The sequence below is a fragment of the Rhinolophus ferrumequinum genome, chromosome 10, assembly GCF_004115265.2.
Source record: "Rhinolophus ferrumequinum isolate MPI-CBG mRhiFer1 chromosome 10, mRhiFer1_v1.p, whole genome shotgun sequence".
Classification (NCBI taxonomy): Eukaryota; Metazoa; Chordata; class Mammalia; order Chiroptera; family Rhinolophidae; genus Rhinolophus; species Rhinolophus ferrumequinum.
In genome coordinates, this window is record NC_046293.1 from 36,720,985 (window position 1) to 36,747,920 (window position 26,936).

At 36.9% G+C, this 26,936-nt stretch overlaps 1 protein-coding gene across 1 annotated transcript in view; it reads right to left on the reverse strand.

Annotated features, from left to right (window-relative positions):
- The window catches only part of LMNTD1 (lamin tail domain containing 1), a 265,429-nt gene that overhangs the window by 32,930 nt on the left and 205,563 nt on the right, over nt 1-26,936 (reverse strand). Inside the window, exon 2 of the mRNA XM_033117964.1 lies at nt 17,075-17,116. Coding sequence (XP_032973855.1) covers nt 17,075-17,116 — 42 coding nt within the window. The remainder of the gene's footprint in view (nt 1-17,074; nt 17,117-26,936) is intronic.

Genomic DNA, 26,936 nt, shown 5'->3' on the forward strand with positions numbered 1-26,936 from the left:
CCACTGCCTGTTAGAACACTGGGAGAAAATGTCGCCATAGTTACAAGGTTCCAGCCTCTCCACAATTGCTATGTTGCTTCTGTACTTGTGCAGTTTGCAGACATTAAATAAGGTTATCTGATTTTAGGAGAGTTATATCTCCCACCATACAAACTTTGTCAACAAAATGTTTGATATCCTACCAGCGTTTTGGATTTCTGAGGGTCAAGGCTAGTATGTAATAAATGTTAATCACTGTTAATCACTGTTTTTAAATGTTTATTTTAAACATTTTTTGTATTTAAATACTCTTTAAATACATGGTAACAGCCAGGCAGCAGGAACAGAAAATGTATATACTTTTAAGGCAAAACAATAAATAAATAAACAAATACATAAATAAAACAAGAACCCTACTGGTAGAAATAGTGAGATCAAAACCAGGAGAACTAAATTCTCCTAGTTATGCTGGCAGAATGATTAAATCACTTAATTCAGATTCCACTTTGAATAGAGAGATCCACACTTAATGTTTCATGATAATGAGGGTATAAGAATAAAATTAACATATACAAAAGTACATGATTGTATACCAAGATATGATATATTAATGATAATGATTACTGGATAAGTTAATTCAAAAAATACTTAAATGAGCATTTACTATATATAGCAGAAAACAGAAAAGTAGTAGAAATAAAAATTCCTGCTTCAAGGAATAATGATAAAACATCTTCCAATTTAGATTAGAAAAATGGCTTTCACTTAGACTAATAAACAGTATTTAATACAAAGGACAATGAACAAAGTAACTGTTTTAATAAATCAAAAGAAAAATATAAGAGATATATCATGCAATGAAGCAAGTCAGCTACAGGAGGATAAACATTTGATTATATTTTCTCCATCTCAGAGATGAAGCATAATTTCTTATAAGCATTATGGGCCAATTGTGTAAACACAGCATAAAGAGATTTATAAATTTTACTTATGCACAGAAAAGAATTAAAAATGGATTTATTATTTTTTGCCACTATCCCAGTTTCCCTAACTCTACCATCTGTCCAGATGGTTTCCTAGCTGTTAAAATTTCTATACTTAAACTACATATATTAGCATGAAGTCACTATGATCGCATTTGTTTTATCATAGAGCTTACTCACATTTTCCAACATAGTTTAGAGGAACACATTTATGTCAACTGAGAAAAACTTTGGAAAGCTTTAAATTTGTTAATGTTTCAATAGTCATTCCCCATACAGGATATTTTCCTTATTTCCTTTCCCAAAATTGTAGCATATATACAACTAAAACCAATTTACTCTTTTCCTGTTGCTTAAACTAAGTCAGTGGTTTTCAACAGGAGGATGAAGTGAACCACAGGGGGCATTTTGTAAATATGAGGAGACATTAATACCAGTCATAAAGATTTGGTGGGGCTTTTAGTGGACAGGAGCGTGATGCTAAATTTTTGCAATGTGATAGATAATCTTATTTAGCAAAGAATTTTCCCATGTATCACATGATTTGCCAGAGAATCATGCAAATGAAAAATAGTTCATAATTATCTGAACCAAACGCCTAACTCTATATTACATGTAAATACAAAATATTTTCACACACTTTTAACATATACCAATTTTTCCAGGAAGTAACAATTTACTGTTTATATTGAGGGAAGATTGTATACTGGTTTGTTCAGTCCTTTAGCAAGAGTTGTTCATCAGTTTGGAAAAATTACATCATCAATGCTAATACAACTTGGTGTATTCATGTGGTTGATGTAACTTACCTGACATAGGTAATACTAGTAGCAACCACAACAACAACAAAATCAACCTGAATCTGATGAATCCTCTAACTTACGTATACGCCAAGAACAGAAGCGCACATTAGCTAATAGGTTAAGAGAGTCAAAAAACAGCCTTCATAATTTGTGGATATAATTTATATTCTAATTCAAGTAAACTTTTAAAAAGTTAGACCTTGGAAACTTAAGCAAAATGGATATTTAATGATATTAAAGAATAGCTGTTAAATATTTTAGATGTATTATGACATTATGATTTTATTTCTTAAAGAGAATCCTTATAGACACATACAGAAACATTTATAGATAAAATGATATGATGTATGGATTTGCTTCAAAATAATGCAGAGGGTAATGAGTGGAAATAGATGAAAAAGATGGGCTGTGACATAATTGTTGAAGCTGGTTGAACATGGAGGTTCATTATATGTTATTTTTTCTACAGATGTTTGAAATTCACTATAGTCAAAAGGCTAAGAAAGGCAGGACCATTTTAGGATGTGTAGACTTCAAACATAGATAGCATCATCATCATGGCTGTCTCTAGTTCAGGAAAATAGAATCAAGCAAGAGCTGAAAGGGAAAGACAGAAACATTTAGTGTTTGTGGAGTGCAACAGCCCTTACATAGGTTCTTTCAATACAGCTCTGGGACATGGGAATTTCCCCATTTTCCCAAATGAGGAAGTGTAAGTTCAGAGAAATGAATATGCCTCCTAAGGTTGTATGGCCAGTAGATGGCAGACCCAGGATTTGGTCTCACATCCATTTGTTACAAACACCCCTTTACTATACTCGGTTTCCCTGCTATAATTCCTGTCTAGTATCTTCCTAACTCCTTCCATGTTAACTGCCTAATCAATTATCTACTCCCGAACCAGCTTATCTACTCCTGATTTTTCTCTCTACCCTGGTCTCAAATCACTTTCTCCTCTAGCTTCCAGACCCTGTGTGAATTTTCTGTCTGGCTTTACTCTCTGTTGGGAAAACACCAGAATTTTGCATGAGAAATTTAAGCTTCATAAGAGTAGATATAGAGTAAAATAGGATTATGAAAACTGAATTTTATATTGTGATCTTTTACCTTGATTAAGAAAAAAATGAAAAGTGGCAAAATACCATATTCAACAATTAAAAAACAACAGACAAAGCATTACATGTACATAATTTTTAAAACTGAAAAACACAAAGAACTGGCTTTATGTCTTCTAGTCCCGTCTCCACATATGGAGAACATTTGCACACTAGAGGATTTTATTAAATTGGTATATAAATAAAATGCCTTGTGTGAATGAAGGCTGTATATATAAAGAGAATTTTCCTTCCCTCTCAGGCCATGGGTGGGACTTTCCAAATTGAGTAATATGCAGTTGCGGATTATGATTTAAAATATGACATGTTCCACTATCTAAGATTCAAAGAATTTGTATATATAGGAATATAGTTTCACATTTGCACCCACATAAATATAGTATAAATTCCTGTTGTAAAGCATCTTGCTAGTAAAACAACGTTCTGGGTTGATTTATTTCCTTCACAGATTGACATGTAAACAACACAGCCTGGGACATAGATGTTATTATTTTACCGTAAGGTCCTACTGGAGGTGTTCACAGAGAGAATAAAAGACCATCTACTGAGAGGTTTAAGTTTCAGATAGTTTTTCCAAATACCTTCATGGGACTTCTCAATCAAAAATTCTATTAGCACAGCACTAAGATCTTAGGTCTGCCTATGTGATATTCAAACAGTCGTTTGAATCCTCAGACATTCATACCAATTTGAGCAACGGTTCATAAATAACTGCTTAGTTACTTTACATACAGGGTGCACGTATTGTAGGCTTAGCCTTTATCTACCAATCTTTTCTATCCATGTTCTTTAGAGGAATATAGTGTTATTCTAAGACGGGATCTCAGACTTGTTCAGGAGGCAGAGATCCAGAACACATGGTCTTATTTGCAGAATACCATGTTTTTGGTAAAATATTTTAAAAAATACAAATCGATATATTTTTTTATTTAATCTATACACTATTTTCATATATTTTTACTAGCAAAAAGAAATCCATCTTACATTATTTATATGCCATAGAAACTCACAACCAACAGCTCACATGTCTTAAAACACCCAACCAACTGCTGAACCAAGAACAAATGGTTGGTTTTGAGTTTTCCTATTGATATGGATTTCCAATTTCATTTTCTTCTGCCATCTACAGGAAACCATTAGCAGAAAATTGGTGTCTGGAGTCCAAGATTTGTATGAATAAAAAATTATTGGAGAACAATTTGAATTGAGAAATGCTGTCCACTAACTTTTTCCCCCTCTGCAAACAAGGTAAAGACAATCATGATTCAATATTACAGTTGAATGTTCCCTTTCTACAACTTATGAAACATTTGAGCCCCAAAGGAGCCCTGTGTGAGAAGCACTAGATTACAGGAATATGAACGAGAGCTTTTAGAAGCATGAACCTTACCCACAGCTTCAGGCACAAACAGAAGACTGTATGGAGCCCAGCCAAGTTCAGTACAGAAGCACACAAGACAAGCAGAGGCCTAAACCCTGCCTTCTCATCCTCTCTGGTTACCATGCACGTCACAAATATGATCACGATAGCTCCTGTTATCATTATTCTTACTGATGATGGCAATAGGTGGCAAGGAGGAGTATAGTTCACTATGAGGGTATTATTTATTCTTGAGAAATCTCATGACACTGTCTACATGAACCTGCCTTCGTTAGTCTCCTGACAATTTGAAGTATAAGCAAATTTAAGTTGGTAAATTAAAGTTGGTTAGTAGCTTTTTTATTCTTGTGCAAATGAGAGAAGAAATTGGGAGTCTTCGAAGAATATTAGGGACCCTGAGGTTCAAGTTATGTCTTTTGTAAGCGAACACCTCTAATCTTCCCTAGGACCACAAAAGAAACCAGTGGGGTGGATAATTCCGTGTCTGAAATAAGACTGTGTCATTTGTTTGAAACATCTGTATATTAGGAAGAGGTGAGATCACTGACGTCTGAGATGAAATGAGAAAATTCATGCAGGGTTAGGAAACAGATCTCTGAAAGACCTTTGGTCACATGTACATTATTAGTCTGCAGTAGAAGAAAGACAAGTTGGACATTTTTATGTGCTTGAAATTTTCTCTAGCTGTTCTCTTATTCGGAGTTTTGTTTTTGTTGTTCTGAGTTCATGTTTGCTTCTTCCTTAGTTTTCTGGGTAAATGCTTTCACTATTCAGAGTCAAACATAATCAGTAGTGACTACTACTACTCTTAGCTATCACTTATCACATTTCCTATTTGTGTTAAGTAAGTACTCTGCATATTATCTCATTTCATCCTTTTAAGGATGTATTATTACCTGCCTTTCACAGACGTGGAAATTGATACCTATAGGAGTCAGATAATTGCCCAGAGTCACACAGCTGTGAAGTGACAGAACCAGGGCCAGACTTCAGGTCTGTCTGACTTTAGAGATTGCATTTGTCACCATCACACTACACCATTCCCTGAAAAATATCGAGCACTACTGTTTACGAAGCAATTGGACAGATATTTCATAAGAACACAAACAGGTGTCAGGCATGTTCCTCGCTCTTCTGGAATTTATTCGTTTGACAGGACAGTAGTATCTGCAAATGTGAATAAAAATAATGCATCATAGAATGTGTTAAGGATCGAAAGAACAGTTCTGTTAAGAGCTAGAAGAATTCAGGGAAGGATTACTGTTGCTGTTTTGGTTAGGAAAGGCTTCACAGAAGGAGTGAAATATGGGTGGACCTCAAAGGATAGATAAGATTTCAAAAGGCTGAGAACAGGAAGAGAGGCATTTATTAACTTATTCTTTCACGCATGCATTTATTCAATAAATGCATATTAGTTGTTTATTGTGACTAGACAGTATTGAATGTAATCCTCTGGTAAGCATCAAAATGCAGGGGTAGACATGGTCCAGGCATATTAACGCTTGAAGCAGAGAGGTGCCCTGAGTGCTCAGTGTGAGGCACAGCCAGAGAGACAGGGGAGGCCAGTCTGTGGAGCGCCTCGAACCCAGGCCAAGAGTAGATTATGTTCTCAGTATGCCTTAAGTAGCCATTTATTTGATCTTAATGGATCAGTAATTAGATTCATTACAGGACACTTCAGGAGTTTCTTGCTTCTATTTGTATGTGAGAGTGTGTGTGTGTGTGTGTGTGTGGTATTCATTCATTCATTCATTCATTCACAGGAGTTCTTTATATATTCCAGATCAAAATTCTTTGCTGGATTTAAGTGTTACAAGTATTTCTCCCAGACTGTGATTTGTCTTTTCACTCTCTGGATGGTGCATTTTATGTGTAGAGGTTCTTAATTTTAATGAAGTCCAATTTATCAATATTTTTTGCTTAATGATTTTATGTTCTATTTAAAAAATGTTTATCTATCTTGAGGTCATGAAAATTTAGACTATTTATTATCCTAGAAGTTTTACTTCTTTTAACCTTTCACATTTATGATTCACACTAAATTAATTTTTATGTTTGGTATACAGAAAGATTCAAGGTTTAGTTCTTTTCCATGTGGTTAAGAAAAAGGTCCTGCATTATTTACTGGAAGGACAGCATTTCCCCCATTGAAAGACAGTGGTGCCTCAACTGTAAATCATGTGACCACATATGTTTGGGTGTCTATTCTATTCTATTTGTCTATTTCTCTGTCCTTGTGCCATTAACACATTGTCTATATAATTTCTATATAGTGTAACTATACAGTATAGTATAGGTCTTCCAAATTTGTTCTTTTTCAATATTATCGTGACTATTCTAGGTTATCTGATTTCCATACAAATTTTAGAATCATCTTGTCAATGTAAAAATACTAGCTTAGATTTTGATTGGAATTGCACTGAATCTACAAATCACTTTGGAAAGACTGGATTATCTGCAATCTTCCTTTCTCGTAATATCCTTATCAGATTTTGGTGTCTCATAAAACAAGTTTGTTAAGAATTTTCTCTTTTTCCGTTATCTCGAAGAATTTGTGAATGATTGCCATTATTACTTCCCTACATCCCAGGTAGAATTTACTGGTAAAACATTCTGGTTTCTGAACTTTACTTTCTGGGAACTTTAAAAATTCAATTTCTTTAGCAGTTACAGGACTGATCATATTTTCTATTTCTTCTTTGTCAGTTTTTGGTAAGCCATATTTTATCCCAAAATTTTTCAAAATATTCTCTTAATGTATTTTGAATGTTGGTAGAATCTATGTCATCTCCCTTTTCATTACTGATATTATTTGTCTCTTTTTTTCTTCATTAATGTCATCAATCTTTTTAAAGAACCAACTATATAGCTTTTGATCCTCTTTATTATATAATTATTTGTATATTTTTCTTTATTATACTTTTTCTTTTTACTTTCTTTGTGTTCACTTTGTTGTTCTTTCTGTGAAGATTTGAGATGGATACTTAAATTGCTTTGTAGCCCATTTTTATTTTCTAATATAGGCAATTACGGCTATATTAGAAAATATACATTTCCCACTAGGCATGGTTTTAGCACTGTTCTACAAATTTCAATATATAGTATTTTCATTATTATTTACTGCACTGTATTTTTTAAATGTACATAGTTTTCTTTAAAGATAGCTATTGGTTAATTTCCAAACATTTGAAGAATTTCTAGTTATTCTTATTATTATTTTTGTTGTTGTTGTTGTTAAGCATTGTCAGCTAAATTTCTCTGTGGGCAGAAAACATATTCTGAATAATTTATGTTCTTTGAATTTTATTGAGTTTACCTCATGGCTAACATACGTTCCATTTTGTAAAATGTTCATACATTTTTGAAAAGAGTGCATACTCTGAGTTTGCTGTTTATAATGTTTCATATGTCTCAATTAGATTAACTGCAAAAATTGTTATGCAGATCATTTGTATCTCCACTGATTTTTTTCCTACTTACGAGGTGTACAATTAAGTTCCCAAACTTGTTACAACGATGTTGCTAACCTTTTTTGATATCAGGGGATTATTCATTGTGAATTCATACCAACTGGACAAAGAGTTAACCAATTTTACTATTTGGAAGTGCTGAAAAGCCTCTGTGAAACAGATAGATGAAAATGACCTGAAAACAACCTGAACTTTTTGCCAACAATTCACCAGCTCACATGGTACTGTCTGTCCATTTGGGAGTTTCTAGCCAGTAAACAAAGAACTGTATTGGAACACTCTCCCTGCTCACCTGATCTGGCCCCCAATGACTTCTTTCTTTACCCAAAGATAAAGGAAATATTGAAAGGAAGACATTTTGATGACATTCAGGACATCAATATGACGACAGCTCTGATGGCCATTCCAGAAAAAGAGTTCCAAAATTGCTTTGAAGGTTGGACAAGGCTCTGGCATCAGTGCATAGCTTCCCAAGGGGAATACTTTGAAGGTGACGGTAGTGATATTCAGCAATGAGGTATGTAGAACTTTTTCTAGGATGAGTTCGCGAGCTTAATTGTCAGACCTTAATTTATAAAAATCGCAGAGAGAAGTATATCAAAATTCATCATTTTGATTGCAGATGTTGCCTATATTTTACATTCCCACCAACAGTGTATAGGATTCTTTTTTTCTCCATATCCTCACCAACACTTATCTCTTGTCTTTTTTATAAAAGCCATCTAACAGGTATAAGATGATATTGTGATTTTGATTTGCATTTCTCTGACAATTAGTGATATTGCGCACCTATACTTTTTCATGTATCTGCTGTATATCTTCTTTGGAAAAAAGGTTTATTGAGATCCTTTGCCCATTTTAAAATTAGATTATTGGTTATTTTTGCTACTGAGTTGTATAAATTCGTTATATCTGTTATTTCTGTCTGTGTTTAGGCACCTGTCTTGTTTCCTCATGTTTCTGATTATTCTTGATTGAGTACCAAATGTAATTTATGAAAAAATTATAGATATAATTTAGGCCTAAAGTCATGTTATATTCCTTCAGAGAATATATATTAGGTGGGTAGAGTTGCTAAAAAGTCCATATGAACTTAATTAAATCAATGAGGGATTAAGATACTTTGAAGCTGGGTTTTAGTCTTTGAAGCCCAGTCTATTTCTAATTTATTCTTACTCCTAGGGTATGACTTTCAAGGTTCCAATGTAAAGTCTGGAGGGAAATGTCCCCAGGGCTTTTTCTCTTTGTTGGGCCTTCAATCCCAAATTTGTTCATTATGTCCATAAATCTGTAGAATCTCTGTTCATCCTCTCAACCAACTCTTCCTAAAATAATCTGACTCATTTAAGGTAAATATGACAGTAAAGATGGGTTATCCCTCTAGATTTTTTGTTCTTCTGGATCTTGTATTCACGATACTTGGCTGAGTTGATAGCTTTCTGGTGTCTTTAGTTATGCTGCATTTTTCCAGCTTCTCTATTTGTTTTCAGTGGGAGAGTTAGTCCAAATTACCTGGATAGCCATTACTAAAACCTTATCCTAATGTTGTTTAAATAAAATATTTGCATGCCATTTGTCTCTACTATTTACTACACTGGTATATTTAGTCAAGAAAAGAAAGACTCCCTTTAGTATTGTGCTTAGACAAAAGAGCTAGTCCTATAGACCATAGGTTGCATGTCAAATTTAAGGTGAGATCCAAATTTATTTTGCTACTTGGCAATTTTTATTTGGTCTCATTATCTAGATCTTTTATAGCTACTTCACTCATCTCTTCCTGCTTTCACATAGTATGTTACATAACTTAAATGAGAAAATGCCTATGAAAGGTCTTTGTAAATGTTTGAAGAATGATACAAGTGTAAGGTGGTCTTACTATTCCCGACTCACAATTACTAATCTTATAAAAACCTATACACATAGAATAGTGCCTCTGAGAATGTTTTGGTGGCCCCACTCTGCAAAAGGGGTGTTCTGCATTGAGTGGTACGACTGACCTAATCAGCTCCTCACCTGGGAAGAAGGATTACAAAGTCAACGAAGGGAAATGGATCATCTGTACATGAAACACATATGATTAAGTAATTTGTCAAAATCATACAGCTTGTGCTTAACAGAAAAGGTAAAGCCTGGGACTGAATCCAGGACCCTATGGATCCAAGTCCCAGAGCATGAAATAGAAGCAGTAAGACAATGAAAAATTAGAGGTGGTAGACTTATTTTCAAAGACAAATTTTCAAAGATTTGAAAATTAAACAGAAATATTTCTCTCAACTTTGACCTACTGTGCTTGCATTTTCCTTCTTTCCTTCCTTCCTTCCTTCCTTCCTTCCTTCCTTCCTTCCTTCCTTCCTTCCTTCCTTCCTTCCTTCCTTCCACAGCCAAATATCTTTGGGGAGAAAAGGCTATACTGCTTTCATTTCCTTACTGCCCATTTACATTAAATCCACTGTGATATGATTTGTTCACTCATAGATGAATCATGACTGCTCTTAAGGGTTGCAATGACCTCCTACTAGATCCATCTAATGGCTTTGATCCTTTGTCTCTTTTTGGAACATTTGACCTGACTGGCCACTCTTCTGTTTGAAACGTCTTTCTCTGTCTCTGTATAATATCATTTTCTCTTGTCTTCCTTCCCTCCAAATTATTGTCCAATTCCCCTTCCTCCTCTTTTTTCTCCAAGTTCAGAGGATCCCCTTGTGTCAATCCTTGGCTCTTCCTCTGTTTGTTTTTTCCCTTTCCTATTTCCTTCAGCAACTTTATTCATTTTTCATATCTGCAACTATTACAAATTTATGATTCTAAAATCTCTAGCTTATACTTTCCTCTTAAATTCTAATCCAGCAATTGCAACTCCTACCACAAGTCTCAGACTTTTCCATCCCTACTCAGCTGCTCCTAATTGTTAGGAATCTCTGATGGAAACAGAGGAAATACAACTCAGACCAGTCCTAGAATTAATGAGAATTCAGGCTGGCAGGAGATATCAACTACCTTCCCTATGAATAAACAGGGTCTAGAAATGTAATCTTTTCCCTTCTTCATGCCTCAGGTCATGCTTTGAAATGAACAGAGTCGTAAATAGGCTGATAGCATAATATTTCAGTCTTTCACTGAAAGAACTCGAAGTCCCACCCAGAAGGCTCTTTAGCTGATTTTTCTGCCCAGGTCTTTGGTGCGCAATTTTTCCACCAGACAGTATAATGGAAAGTATCCTTGTTAAAGGTCAAACTTGTACCCTAGGAAATTGCTAACTATAGCAGTGGGACAAAACTGGCTTAAATCAATTATTTTAGCCTAAATCAATCCTTTTCCTTGTGGATCAATTTTTCTTTCAGCTTCTCCCATTGTGCCCTGAAAGGTCTTCCCTCATGACAGTTGGTCTTCACCTACTTCATGCATCACCTCTGAGGTGGACCAAGCTATGAGGATCACCTTCGGTACATCATGGTACCTCTCTGAACTGGATCTGAGTCTGAAACATCCTGGTCTAAGATTATCCCACCAGGAAGACTATCCTTGATATCCAGAACTTTATGAACCCTGCCACAATTGATTACATCTTACACCTTGCTTAGCCCTTCTCCCAAGCCCTTTTTCTACCACAGGCACTGTTAGGGCACTTATAATTAAGTCCATTAGGACAGACTCTTTATGTCCCATATTCTTTTGTGTTTACTATTTCTTATCCTAGTAACACTGTCTCCCGGACACACAATCCCCAAATCATTTCCTCATCTTTGACAAATCTTCCTCCTTTGTTACCCTACGATAAACTACCTGCCAGGTTATTTTATTCTCGCTCCATGACAACTCCCTTTTATTCCTCCATTACCTAGTTAAAACAAAATATTCAGCTTGATCTCTCTTATTATTTGCCTTTACCCATCCGACGCTCCATGCAAATCAAACCATGCATTGTAGAGCCTTTCTATACGTCCATTCTTTTTCCACATTCATGTCTTTGTTCTATTTCTACTGATGAGCAACGCCCTCCCAACACTGCTTCTGCCTCTAAAAATCTATTCATTCGTCCAAAGCATTTGTCTCAGCTCTAAAATGGAATTAATATCTATTTCATAAAGGATAAAGTAAAATAAAGTGAATAAAGAATTTTTAAATGGTACTCATTATTATTTTTATTACTATTGTAACCCCCATCTTCCATAAAGTATTTTTTGATTCTGTCTAAACTAGAAATGACTTCTTTCTATCCTGAATATCCATGGGGCATGTTTTCCATTCCTTTCCTCTGGCATCATTACTTTCTACATCACATCACATTACAATTATTTTGCACATGACTTATCAATTATAATAGATTCCAAACTCCCTGAGGTCAGGAACCATTTCTTGGGCATTTTTATGCATTCCCCAGTGCACAGAATAGATATAAGTATTTGCAAAAGCAATGAACAAAATCACCAGAGTCGTAATTATAGCTCTATCACAATCTATACTCACAAATTACATCTTGATAAAATTACAAATTAACAAATCCCATTATAGTTACAAATTGCATAGTGAATCATTCTTCTGGAGGGTGATTACCTGCCTCTTTTTGAAAGGTGTTGGCAGGCTCTGAAAGACAAGCAAAGACCTGAAGAAGACAGTGTTGCTGCTCAGAAGTAAGAAACTGGGAAGAATTTTTGTCCCTGGTGAACCTTTTCAATTCCAATATCAAGTTTCTTAAATACTTTTGGCTATAGGATGCTCCCTGATTTTCTCAACTAACAAGGAAAAAAGTCTAAGATAGGAAATCTAATAAGAGAACCTGGCATAAAGCTGGGATCCCCATAGGACAGTTTGCATTTGTCAACTTTAACACTGGGAGGAGAAAGAAAGAAAAATCTCGCTTCAGATTCTGAAACACAGCTATTACTCACATAGGTATAATGTCTCAATTCTAATCAAATTAAAACACCAGTATGAGGCAAAAACCTCAGGAAGAAATTTAAAGTGGTCTCAGGTCAGTAGTGTCCCTAGGTAACTGTTGGATATAAATGCTTATATAAGAAATACAATCCAGGAAACAGCAAATGCCATACGAGGTCGGACAATCAAGTTTGCGAACGCATCCTCGAAAAAATGCTACATACCTCACTGCTGAATATCACTATGGTCACCTTCAAAGTACTCCTCTTGGGAAGCTATGCACTGATGCCAGTGCCTGGTCAACCCTTCAAAGCAATTTTGAAACTGTTTTTCTGGAATGGCCATCAGAGCTATCGTCATATTACCCTTGATGTCCTGAATGTCATCAAAATGTCTTCCTTTCAATATTTCCTTCATCTTTGGGTAAAGAAAGAAGTCATTGGGGGCCAGATCAGGTGAGTAGGGAGGGTGTTCCAATACAGATATTTGTTTACTGGCTGAAAACTCCCTCACAGACAGTGCTGTGTGAGCTGGTGCATTGTCATGATGCAAGAGCCATGAAGTGTTGGCAAAAAGTTCAGGTCGTCTAACTTTTTCATGCAGCATTTTCAGCACTTCCAAATAGTAAACTTGGTTAACTGTCTGTCCAGTTGGTACAGATTCATAATGAATAGTCCCTCTGATGTCAAAAAAGGTTAGCAACATCATTGCAACAAGTTCGCAACTTAATTGTCAGACCTGTAGGATGCCATTGATCATATGATGCATCCCAATTTTAGAGGTGCTAAATTGTGAAAAAATATTATCTTAGAATGAATACAATATGTTGCTGACATTAGGCATGGAGAAGGTCTGCAAATAACTCAATAAAGGAGATAGAAAGTAAAAATAAATCTCTCTCTCTTTGACATTTTGACCAAGGCCAATAGAGCCTCTCTTCCAGAGACCAGTCAGGAAGTAACCTCTGCATTCACAATAGATTCTGAGAGGTTCTGTGCTGGTTTCATTGTCCTGCCTTGCCAAGGTCATGGCAGGAGAATACCTGGATTTGGGGAAGAGATGGTGAGAACCCATTTCTCTAGTCCCCATATGCTGAGTCCTTCTACATACTAATGCCTGACTTCACTCTGCTGACGGGCTTCTTGCTTTGCTCACCTGCCTAGTTGTTTACCTGCTTTGTTGTCTTTCTTTCCCCATCACAAAGGGAGCAGGTCATTCATGAACGCAGACATTTTACATTATGGGGCATACATGTGTGCATGTGTGCGCGTGCGCACGTGTGCACACACACGTGCACGCATACACACACACACACACACACACACACACACACACACACACACACCTTGGGGAGTTTGTCTGATTATTTTTATACTACTGTGAATAAACCTAAATCCCTAAAGTGTGGTGTGCTATTCTAAATGGGAGTTTAAATGACACCAGAAAGGAGGAGGAAAGGTGATCTGGGTACATGCAAAGGGCAGGCTTGACTGAAATACTGCAGTGGTGGCCTTTGGGCAAGCAGAGTTAGCGTGAGGACCTAGGTATCTGAAGGCGGGGACAGCAGTGACACAGGGAGGCGAGAACAAACTACTCACTGCAGTGTTTTCCTTTGGGACCCTGTTAAGATCAGGTAACCAAACAGAAATACAATGTGCCTTCAGTGTGATTGAGATATTGACCACACAATATATTACTTGTATATGTGAATTGGTTTAATGCCAAATCATGTAAATGAGGGAGCTGTTTAATATTATCCTGCTCATTGATACGAAGACTCACTATCGTTTGTGTAAACTGGAGCTGATTCAGACTATGCACCAATACTGAGCCATTCGCCTAGTAATCATTTGCCCAGGCAGTACTGGAGTGTTATATGCAGTCTGTTACTATACAACAGCATGCAGTCTTGGCATTCACTAAAGCAAAATAATAAAAACACTCTTCAAAGACCTGTCTCATGAATATTTGCAAATCAAACTCACCTATAAGGCAATCATGACCTAACCTTGGACTTACAAACACAATAAAATATCCAAATAAGCCAAACTCAGTGTGTGAATATATTTTGATGTTTATAAATTATGACATGTGATCTATAAATTGACTCAAACCATAAAACTAGAACAGACTGTTCTTGTAAAGGAGGAGTAATTACATATTTTCGTTTCAAAGTGTTTCCTCCTTAGGCTGTGTGTTGTCTGTCAAGTAAGTGTGAGTGTGTGTGTGTGTGTGTGTGTGTGTGTTTGTATCTCCATATCCATAACAATATGACATAGAAGAATAGGAACTGTCAGTCATCTATGTTTCCAATTGCTTATTTGACTTCTCCATCTGTGTGTTCTGCATGACATACGAGTACTACTGTGTTTCCCCGAAAATAAGACCTAGCTGGACAATCAGCTCTAATGCATCTTTTGGAGCAAAAATTAATATAAGACCAGGTCTTATATTATGTTAGCTAAGACCCGGTCTTATATAATAGTAAAATAAGACCGGGTCTTATATTAATTTTTGCTCCAAAAGACGCATTAGAGCTAATTGTCTGGCTAGGTCTCATTTTCGGGGAAACACAGTATGTACAAAACCAAGATCATTATCTTGCTCACTTTCCAAACCTACTGGGGATGTTATCTCCATTTGCCTGGACTATCTCAAGGAAAACCAACAAAGTTGCTCTCAAGCCAAGTGTTTTGGACTCATTCTTGATTCTTTCTTCCCCACCTCAATATATTCAACCAGGCATTACATATAGTTAAAATACGTCTTGCATCCCTTTTTCTCTTTGCAACAATACCAGTATAGACTCTCATCGCATCTCTCTTAAACTCTTGAAATAGCCTCTAAATGGTCTTCTCACTCTAGTATGTCCTCTACAATCCCATCCAAATAATCTCAAGCATACATGTAATTGTTTCGGTTCTCTGATGTGCAGGGAAGGAAGTGAAGGTTCCTTAGATAAGGCTCCACGATCTGGCCTAAACGACTATCCACCATCATCTCTGGCCATTATTCCCCACAAGCCCCGTAATCTCACCACAACAGGCTGCTAAACATCTCTCAATGCTGCCCAGCCTTGGTTTGTTTGCTTGTTTATTTATTAGGTTGGTGCAAAAGTAATCGAGGTTTAAAAGGTTAAAAATAATTGCAAAAATAGCCATTACCTTTGCACCAGCCTAATATTTATATTTAATTTTATTTTACGGTGGTAGGAACACGTAACATGGGCTCTACCTTCTTAACAAACGATTAAGTATATAATACTTGTTGACTCTAAGTACCATGTTGCACAGCAGGTCTCTAGAACTAAAACACTTTGCTTAACTGAAATTTTATGCTTATTGGTTAGTAGCTCCCCAGTCCCTCTCCCAGCCCCTGGAAACCACAATTCCTCTCTGATTCTATAAATTTGACTATTTTGGATATCTCATATGCAGCCTTTGTTTAATATAGTTGTTTCCTTTGCCTAAAATGCCCCATCCTCTTTTGTCCAATGGAAAACTCTGACTTTCCCTTCAAGTGTCAGATCATATTTCATGTCACATTTGTAATTCTTCACGGCCAGCTTCACCCCTTCCCTTGACCCCTCAACATCTGTGCTCCCACATATCTCTGCTGATTACGGAGGCCCAAGACAGCTCTTTGCCAAATCAGAAACTAATGTTGTTTTATCCGCAAAGCTTCTGATTTTAAAACATCTGAATCCATTTTCAATGAAGGCATCTCTTGTGCTGATGAGCTATGAGGAGCAACTACGTAATGCAGTTGGTAGGTCAGCTGTCAAGATTGGGATTAGAATCATGATTATTTTAGTTCTCTGACCCTTTGAACCTATTAGGACCAGGAAAGCTGATTCTGAGGCAAAAAGAAGTTGAATACCTCTAAGTCACAAAATTGAGTCATAAAGTTAAGAAAACAAAAATTGTTCCAAATATATCACTCTTTTGATTGAATTTTATTATCCTAGGCATCTAACTCTAACATGAAAGTTGACAGATAAGAACAATTGATACAAAGAGTTAAGTCTGTGTTAGAAAATGTATTTACTTTTATTTCCCCTGACTTTTTTCTCTCTTCTACTCCTATTCCTCCTCACCCACGTGAAAGGATAAAAACCTGGTATCACGGGTCCCATAGTCAACAAGTATGAAGTGTTTCCTTACTGAGGAACAAGATTATGTGGTAGCTCTCTATGGATTTTCAGGATCTAATAAGAATGCTATAGTGGCCAAAAGGAAAATTCCAGGCAAGTGCTTGGTGGGTTTCCTCCCTTCACCATCAAGTACAGTCTGCTTCACATTTTTTTTGCAGATCTAAATAGCCCAGTCTACATATGACAACAGGGGATGGTCCAGTTGAAATGCAAAGTTTACCTTCAAACTTATCATTTCATAATTTAACAATTAAATCAGCTATTATTTTCATATCTGTTCATCAGTAAATTGCATACAAAGACATAACTCACCTTAGAGAAGTCTGTCTCCAAATGACAGTCTTGCTCAGAAACCTATAAAGAATCAGACCAAACACTTGCTTAGAAGGTTGTATAATTAATTAAAAATAATCTCACTGTCAGCCTTAGCAGGAAACATGTCTGAACCAATGGAAAAGTTGCATAATTCTGAAAGATTTCTTGGGATCCTTGCTCCTGTTCCCTGCCCCAGCCTGGGTCCTATAAATTAAAAGTTTTGGCTAAATACCGTGTTTCCCCCAAAATAAGACCTAGACGGACAATCAGCTCTAATGCATCTTTAAGACCGGGTCTTATATTACTTTTTGCTCCAAAAGATGCAGTAGAACTGATTGCCCGACTAGGTCCTAGTTTCAGGGAAAGCTGGTAAGCGGATGTTGTTGACTCAGAGAACTCGGGTCTCTTGCTCTCCTTGTGCTTTGAACTACGGGTCTTTGACTTTGTGGTTTACCTCTTGGGAATCTACATAGACTTTGGAATTTCTCCAAATTCGGAACTGAAATAGATGCTGTATATAAATGTTGCATTAACTGAAGACTTAAAAGTGAGTCTTAGAAACTATGGAAGTGTCCTGAATCAGGATGCAATTATAGACAGGCCCCTTCCTTCAAGAGATACACAAACCAAAGTAGCCCCGGAAGGCACCAATCAGATAGCTTTTCTTTTATGATTTTGAAAAGCTAAAATTTGCTACGCATGCAGGGTTCCATTAATTGCATCCCTTTAGAAGGTAAGGGACTGCTGAGATTCTCTGGTAATTATTCTTTAAATGAAACTATTATAAATGAGTTCCAGCTAGGTAGGATAGGTCAATGGGAGTACTTGGGATGTTGCATAAGTTAATAAATGACTTCTTAAGAAACTCTTGGCCAGTAGCAAATCAGTTTGGTGGTATCCTGTACTTGAACCATCCTGGCAGTAGCCCAGGGGATGGATAGAAAGGAAGGGTATATTGGAGTTACCTGGGATAATTTATAGCAGTGGAGAGGTGCTATCTCTAGACTGCATCTCACACCTTAAAGCACAAAGGAATTACCTAGGTACCTGTTAAGAATAAGGGGGTGGGGGGTGGGAGATGAGGGTAAGGGGGATCAAATATATGGTGATGGAAGGAAACTGACTCTGGGTGGTGAACACACAATGGGATTTATAGATGATGTAATGCAGAATTGTACACCTGAAATCTATGTAATTTTACTAACAATTATCACCCCAATAAATTTAAAAAACAAACAAACAAACAACAAAACAAAACAAAACAAAAAAAAGAATAAGATTTTCCTGGGATTCTTATTCAGGAAGTCTTGGATAGGGCTCAGCAATTTGCTTTTTAAACAAGAATTTTACCGATGCGGTGTAAGGACAATGCTTTGAGAATTACTCCTGAGTTTCTCAAATTGGGAATAGTACAAGCAGTGTCCCTCTTTTTAAATACATTTACTTTATTTATTTTTTTTTTTCCCAAGTCAAGTTGTCCTTTCAATCTTAGTTGTGGAGGGCGTAGCTCAGCTCCAGGTACAGTTGCCATTGCTAGTTGCAAGGGGCGCAGCCCACCATCCCTTGTAGGAGTCGAACCGGCAACCTTGTGGTTGAGAGGACGCGCTCCAACCAACTGAGCCATCCGGGAGCTCAGCGGCAGCTCAGCTCAAGGTGCCGTGTTCAATCTTAGTTGCAGGGGGCAGAGCCCACCATCCCTTGCGGGACTCCAGGAATTGAACTGACAACCTTGTGGTTAAGAGCCCACTGGCCCATGTGGGGATAGAACCGGCAGCCTTCGGAGTTAGGAGCACGGAGCTCTAACCGCCTGAGCCACCGGGCTGGCCCGACTTTACTTTTTAAATACATTTACTTAACATTTGTTCTTATGACAGTACTCTGAAGTACTTTCCATATATTAGTTGTGTGATCCTTACAACAATCACGAGGTATAAACTATAATTATTCCAATTTACAGATGAAGAAATTAAGGCCTAGAAAATAGGGAGTTGTGATATTGCGGTTTATAATGAAAAATATGTATTTGGTCTTTGTCCCTGGTTCTGGCACAGAGCTCCTAAAACCCTCGGAATTTCCTAAGTTACAAGAGCCATAAAGGTGTCTTTTGTTATGTTGATGAGGTGACTTTGGAAAGCTCCTAGGTATCCAACCAAAAGCTGGGGGCTGGTTGCCAGAGGAACGAATGTTGTCATTAGCAGGTTGGAACTATCAGTCCCCCACCTCCAATCTCTGGATAGGGGAGAGGGGCTGGAGATTGAGTTCAATCACCAGTGGCCAATGATCTAATCAATCATGCCTATGAAATGAAGTCTCTGTATAAACCCAGAAGGACAGGGTACAGAGATAGTCCATGTTGCTGAACACATGGAGATTTGGGCTCTCAAGAGGTCATGGAAGCTCTGTGCCCTTTCCCATACCGAGGTCTCAGGGTCTGATAGGTTGTGGGAAGGATATTGACTTTACTCTGAGAGTGAAGGAAACTCATCCGCGGGCCCTGAACTGAGGCATGACAGGACCCAACTTCTGTTTTAAGAACAGGACTTTGCCTTCAGTATTGAAAATAGCCTGAAGGAGAACAAGAAGCAGAGAGATCAGAGAGGAGGAGATCATTGCCCTCCTCCAAGGAGAGCTGATGGCGCTGGGCATCACCATGGGTAGCAATGGAGGTGATGGTCAGATTCTGGATGTGTTCTGAGGGAAACGCTGGCAGAATTCCCTGGGAGACTAGACATGAGGTGTGAGAGTAGGAGAGGAGACCATATGACTCCAGGGATTTAGGCCTGAGCAACTACAGGAATTAAGCTGCGAGTAGGAGGTAGGTAGATAAATAGATAGATAGATATACATACATAAATAGGTATTTACTTAACATATGCAACATATTTATGGTTTTTCTGACTTAAAGTATAATTGAAACAATTACAAATTAATTGTAACAGAGAGGCTAACTGGTTTGCCCAATGTTACCTTTCTAGGAAGGGACAAACTTGGCCCTTGAGTATTGCTCCGTGTAACCACTGAGCCTGTTCTCTTTTCCCTATAGCACAGTGGCTCCTGCACACATCTCAAGTTTTTGGTCATCAAAAGTCCTATAGAGTATTTGTGATTTTGAGAAATCATGGATTTTTATAATCAAAGGTACTTTATAGGCCTAATCAGGGATGCAGTGTTCCACGGGGATCAGCTATAATCTAGAACTCCAGGTTCCATATCTGCAAATGTGCCTAAATGTAATGCTCTGATAAAGCACAAGGAAATTTTAATTTAAAGTCCGTTTGTCACATGCAAAGAATGATTAATTAAAGAATACAACCTACAGGGTTGAAGATTATTTGGCAACTTGAGAAACATAAAACTGTGGCTTCAAAGTTGGTTATATCATCATAGTCGTATTTGCATTTGTTTTCTTTTGGCCACCTAGAAAATGTATATTTTCATTGTAGACTGGGATCTAATATTCAGTATGGAATATTTTTTCTTGGCTGAGAAATGCAAATTTGGTGCTAGATATGAGTTCTAAAATATTACATTTAGATGAGATTTCCAAACTTTTTTGTATTAAAAAAAGGACTAGTTGAAACACTTTTGAAGTAAAATGGATTATACCTGCTGAAAGCATTACTGGTTCTCATTTAGGTTGCTGATTTTTTTTTTTTAAAGATTTTGACCTTGAGGACAGCTGCCAGTTGGCAGAGAACACAATGGAGATGAGAAAAGAGGCGCAGGCCAAAGCAAACACCTGAGTCTACCAATTGTGTCCTGTGGACTCTTTCATGTCTCCATAAGGCATTCAAGTTCGCGGATTTGAACACTCCTTCCAAAAGGCTCGTCGCAGCAAAACTCCCTGTTAGTCTAGATTCATTGGCATTTTATAAACCAGGCAATGTCATTGGGTCTTGCTTGTTAAGGAAATTAGCAATTACAAAGTGTTCTTTCTGCCAAAAATCACATGCTGCCGCCATCGCTTTGCTCTGTGATGAAACAGGTCATTTAATCCTTTGTAGTAGGTGGAACAATGTGTACTCAACCAAAAGGGAAAATACTTAACTCAAGGAAAGTATTTTTAGCTACCACGTGTACACTAATGTACACAATAAGAAAAGTAATCCTTTTCACCCCAAGTAAGACCTTTTAATCTTGAATGCAATTGGCAAAACCTCCTCCACTTTAATAAAGACTTTGTAAATTTACCAAAGTTTAATACCCCAGACCATACTAAAATAGGTTTTCAACAGCTAAGTGAAAAGAGATGTGAAACAATTAGACAGAAAATTGTGTTTACTTGAACTTTAAGATATTGCCCCTCAATTACTTTTTCCATTGTCAAGGCGTGCATGGCTAGAGTGACGCCAGGTTGTTCACTTTGTGCTGTTAACATGGGTGATGGGTCTGTGAATGAATCAAATAATTCTATAGCTGATGAGAGCTTAGACATTATCTAGCCGCAAATTTCTTATTTTACAGATGTAGAAACTAAGGCCCAGGAGGTGAACTCACTTGCCTTTGGTCGTTCATCTAGTTGGTGACAGGCCTGGAAGTTTTCTTATCCTATTGTCTTGAATAAAAGGAAAAGGCCCAGCATCCTGCTAGTTGGGTAATTGTTATCTCTCCTGCTTTTAAGTAAAATCCAAACATTTGGAGGAAGCTCTGGGGAAAGGATAGTGTCAGAGGCAGAAAGTCTTTATACCGCACAAATGCCATTTTGACCCACCCCCTTCTATTTGTTTTATGATGGTGAAAATGCCCCATGGTGATACCTCTATCTACTCGGTCACGGAGCCAGAAATGACAAGCCATCACCCCATCCACGAGTTTTTAAATGCTTAACCCCTTCTGCTTCCCAAACAGCTCTCAGATCTCGCCTTCACTTTCCATCCTCATGCTTATTGCCTGAACAGTCCTTATCCTCCCATTGCAGTACCGCAGCAGTCTTTGTATTGGCCTCCTTTGCTTCCACTGTCTTATTTCTCAGTGGCAAAAACTGCCAGTTACCCTCCATTTCCATTGTTTCCCCCTGCCTTACTTCCCTGCTTGCCTTGCAGCTGGGGGTGACCATGTGACTAAGTTCTGGCCAATGGTTGGCAGCTTCTGGGGAATCTTCTTAAAAAAACAGTTGGTGGGCACACTTTGCCCTCTTTTATTGTGTCCCTACTTAAATTTGAGGCCTGGAAGGTGGATATTGCCATCTTTGACATTAGATTGGGCCATACAAGGAGAGCAACAATATAGGAAGACATTGAGTCTTTGACACCATGGAGCCTCTGATACTATATCAGTCCTGAACTGGATCTTTGGACTAGCTTTTTAAAGCAGTGTTTTGTTTTGTTTTGTTTTGTTTTGTTACTGTCAATCAAGCCAATCCTAATACTTATTATACAAATGACCACTTCAATTCCATAACATCTTAAAGGTAATATTTCTGAAACAGATTTGACCATTCCCCATACTTAAACGGCTTCCTACTGCTTATAGAATAAAGTTCCAGCTCCTTGACAAGCCATACAGTGCCCCGCGTAATCTGACCTTGGACTTTGGAGGCTTATCTCCACGCTTTCCCTCTGTGTTTAAAGCTCCAGCAATACTGATTCACATGTAGTTCACTGAACTCATTGTAACCTCCAGACTTTTGGCCATCTGCTTCCCCTGGCTGAAAGTTTTCTATTCATCCTTCAAAAACCAGTTTGGATGTTTCCTTCTTCCTCGATATCTCCCCCTAACACCTTGAACTCTAATAGAGTTCATCACTCTCTCCTCTTTGTGACTTTCACCTTGTTCTTGCTTCTATTATTGCCCTTATACTACATGGTAATTATTTGACTATACGTATGTCTTCTCACCTGGACTATGAATCCACTGAAGAAGAAATCAATTAATTTTTTTCTTTCTTCCTTTTTTATGGTTGGAAGAGGGGATATTGCGTAGGCCCTTAGTAATCACTTGTTGAACTAAACTAATTTGAACTGAACTCTGTGGGTATTTTAGGAAAGAGAGACGGAGAATAAGAAAACTAGGTAAAAATCAGTAAAGTTTTTTAAAAATTAGTTTATATATAATTGACAATATGCTTGGGTCCTAATTATTTATTAGTGTTTACTAAGCACCGTGACATGGGCAGAAAATTTGAATATTTATAACTTATGTGACTATTTCATATTTGATTTCCATGAACCCAGAAGACCTCCTAAAGTATATATTTAGACTATATATAGACTGGTATTAAGACTATGAAATAACTGGCCATGTCTCTGAGATAATAGATGTGAAGTATTAAAGGTAACTCATGATTATACCAAACTTAAAATGTTCAGAAATAAGGTAGCAATAAAATGAAGGTAAATCTGCTACCATAGCAACTAACTAGCAGTTGTGTGAAATATCCTGACTCATCTAGAATTAACAAAGAAATTTGTAAATTGGGATAAAATGGAAGACATAAATGGATCTAGATGGGTATTATTTTTTTGATTTATTTAAATCTCAATTGACAATTCAATGTAAATTTGAGTTATAGGCAAAGCTGTAGGACGAAAGTAAGATGGAATCCAAATCCTGGACCCTTCAAGATAGGATATGAGGTCAGGCTAAGTCTCACAGTGTTGATCTAAAGAAGCAAAACCTAAAAGAGTATGTACAGTATAAAGTTCAAACTGGACCACATTAAACTATATTTTTTTAGGAATGCATATATAGATAGTAAAACTATCAAAAAGCAAGGAAATGATTATTAGAAAAATCAAGATAGTGGTTCCCTCTGGAGCAAAAGATGGGGTAGAATTATAAAGAGACACATGGGATTTCTGGGGTCCTGGAAATGCTATTTCTTGACATAGATTGTACTTACACAAACATTCCTCAAAGTTATTTATTAAATTGTACATAGATATTTCATGTAGTTTTGTTTGTATACTATATATCACAATTAAAAAGGGAGGAAAGCCTGTATATCAATAAGTAAAAGTGAAGCACTCCAATAGGAAAATGGGCAAAAAATTAGAACTGAGTGGACTTTGAACAAAAAATATGCTCATCATTAGTAATTGGGCAAATACAAATTAAAATACAATGAGATACCAATTAAGATCCCACAAATGTGCTTAAGAAATATGACTATCAAGTTTTGGTGACAGTATAGAAGAGCAGAAACTCTTATATGCTGCTGAAACCACAAAAAAAACAACAACAACCTGGGCATTATCTAGCAGAGCTAAGACATGTATAATCCAGCAATTACTGTCCAAGACACATGCACAAGAATGTTCATAGAAACATCATTTATAATAGCTAAATTCTGGAAACAACCCAAATGTTGATCAATAGGAGAAAGAATAACATTTCCATTTATACAACAGTCAGAAATAGATTAACTAGAGCTACACATACCTACATGAAAAAATCTCATAAACATGTTAAAGAGGACAAGTCACTGGAAAAAAGTTATGATGTCTTTTATATAAAATTAAAAACTCACAAAATTATACACACACATACACATCTTAGAGATACATACCTGAGTGGTAAAATTGCAAATAAAAGCAAAGAACAGATAAACGCAAAACTCAGGGTAGTGGCTGAGGGTGCCTAAATAGGTAGTGGGATTAGGGACAGGTGCACAGGTGACTTTGAGACATTGTTAATGTTCTATTTGTTCTATTTCTCAAGCTGGGTGGTAGATATATATTCATTCATTTTACTTATTTTTAAATTACATGTACTTCACGTATACTTTTGGGAATACATTACGTATTTAATTTTGTAAATATTTTACATTAAAAATAAAGAATCTGATTATTTTTTGATGTTCCAGCTACTAGCCAAGTTTCCAGGAAGAGATAATGAGATTTAAATATTCCACATAGAATAATTACAAAAATGCTTTCTAATTACAAATTAGACTTAAGACAGTGTAGATGGCATAAAGCAATTAGTCAGTGGGCAGATATCCCACCCACATCTGCTTCTCTGTGAGTCCCTGCCTGGCAGAAGTAGTATATGAGGTCTGACAATTAGGTTCTTGAACTTGTTGCAACAATGTTGCTAACCTTTTTTTGATATCAGAGAATTATTCATTATGAATTTGTACAACTGGACAGGCAGTTAACCAAGTTTACTATTTGGAAGTGCTGAAAATGCTGTGTGAAAAAGTTAGATGACCTGAACTGTTCACCAACAATTCATGGCTCTTGCATCACAACAATGAACCAGCAGCTCACACAGCACTGTCTGTGAGGGAGTTTTAGCCAGTAAACAAATAACTATTGGAACACTCTCCCTACTCACCTGATCTGACCCCCAATGACTTCTTTCTTTATGCAAAGATAAAGGAAATGTTGAAAGGAAAACATTTTAATGACATTCAGGACATCAAGCATAATACGATGACAGCTCTGATGGCCATTCCAGAAAGAGTTCCAAAATTGCTTTAAAGGGTGGATAGGCACTGGCATCAGTGCATAGCTTCCCAAGGGGAGTACTTCGAAGGTGACCATAATGATATTCAGCATGAGGCATGTATCACTTTTTCTAGGATGAGTTCGCGAACTTAATTGTTCGACCTCGTATACCAAGGCTCAGCTGTAATAGCCACCACTTATCCCATCTATGTTACTACAGAGAACTGGTACATTTATGAAGATTAAAACCCTAGAGAAGATTCAATTCTACTGCAAAACAAAGCTAATGCCTTTGGAACACAAGATACACATTTATAAGAAAATAAAATCAGTACTTAATCAGTCCTCATGCTCTACTCTTGCTGAAAACCAAGTTAATTCTTTCCTGAATGGTCTGTCAACATCTTAATGCTTGGGCCATATGTTAGAAAGCATGTTTTAGGAAACAATATCAGATTATTTTAATTAATAATTTTATTTCAAACCATGTTCCTTTTATATCTAGAAATTTATTTTAATTAATAATACCAGAAAGAAGGGAAATGAGGGCACATTAAATTTTAATATCTTTCAGCCTCTTCATCAATCTCCCAGAAAAGTATGAAATCAGACTTGTAACTGGGCAGCATGACTGTTGGAACTTGTTAATTCTAAATTTTTCTTTGGAGTATGCATCCAACTGAAAAAGAGAGTACCCACAACCTTCCTGTTGACTGTTTTGAAATACATCATTCTCCTGTTTCCAAGAGGAAGGAGGAAATCAGAGGATAGAAGCACACAGCAGCAGAAAGCATAAGATGTGTCTAGAGGGAAATCAGTGAGTTTTGTTCATTCCTGAGGTGCCAATATGGTCAAGGAGTCACACAGCATTTCGCTTTCTTGGCAGCATCACATTTGTCTCAGACCTACACGGAAGAGCTGTCTTTCATGCTTTTCCTAAGGGCCTTTTAATGGCTGACAGTCAAACGATTCAAATTGTTTCCTAAGAAGTATCAAAAGTAAAAAAGACTTCTGACCTGATCAGACTGTCTTACCAGATTCCATATATTTGGATTTTCCTGGAGGGCCAAAGTCATGCCTTTCAACTCATAATTTGGCTTTTAGTACCCCCCTAATTTGAGTCGCTTGAGAACTGAACACAGATGGGGGAAGAGGAAGTGGGGAGGGGGGTGTGGCGGGGAGCAGCTGAAACAATAATTCAGGCTTTGTTTTCAATGTAAGTTGCTCTGGGCTTTTTGTTTGTTTGTATTTTTCTTTCTCTTTTTTCTTTTTTTCAATCTTTTCTTTTTTTCCTTTATTGTGTGTTTTATCTAACCTAATCTAACAACCCTGCTTCTAAAATTTGGACAACACAAGTTCAATGAATTCACACTTAGAAACATCTGGACTTTTGGCAGCAATTTGCCAAACAGAAATGAGCACCAATGAAAATGTTCTGTACTGCTATAAACACCAGGAGAAATGATACA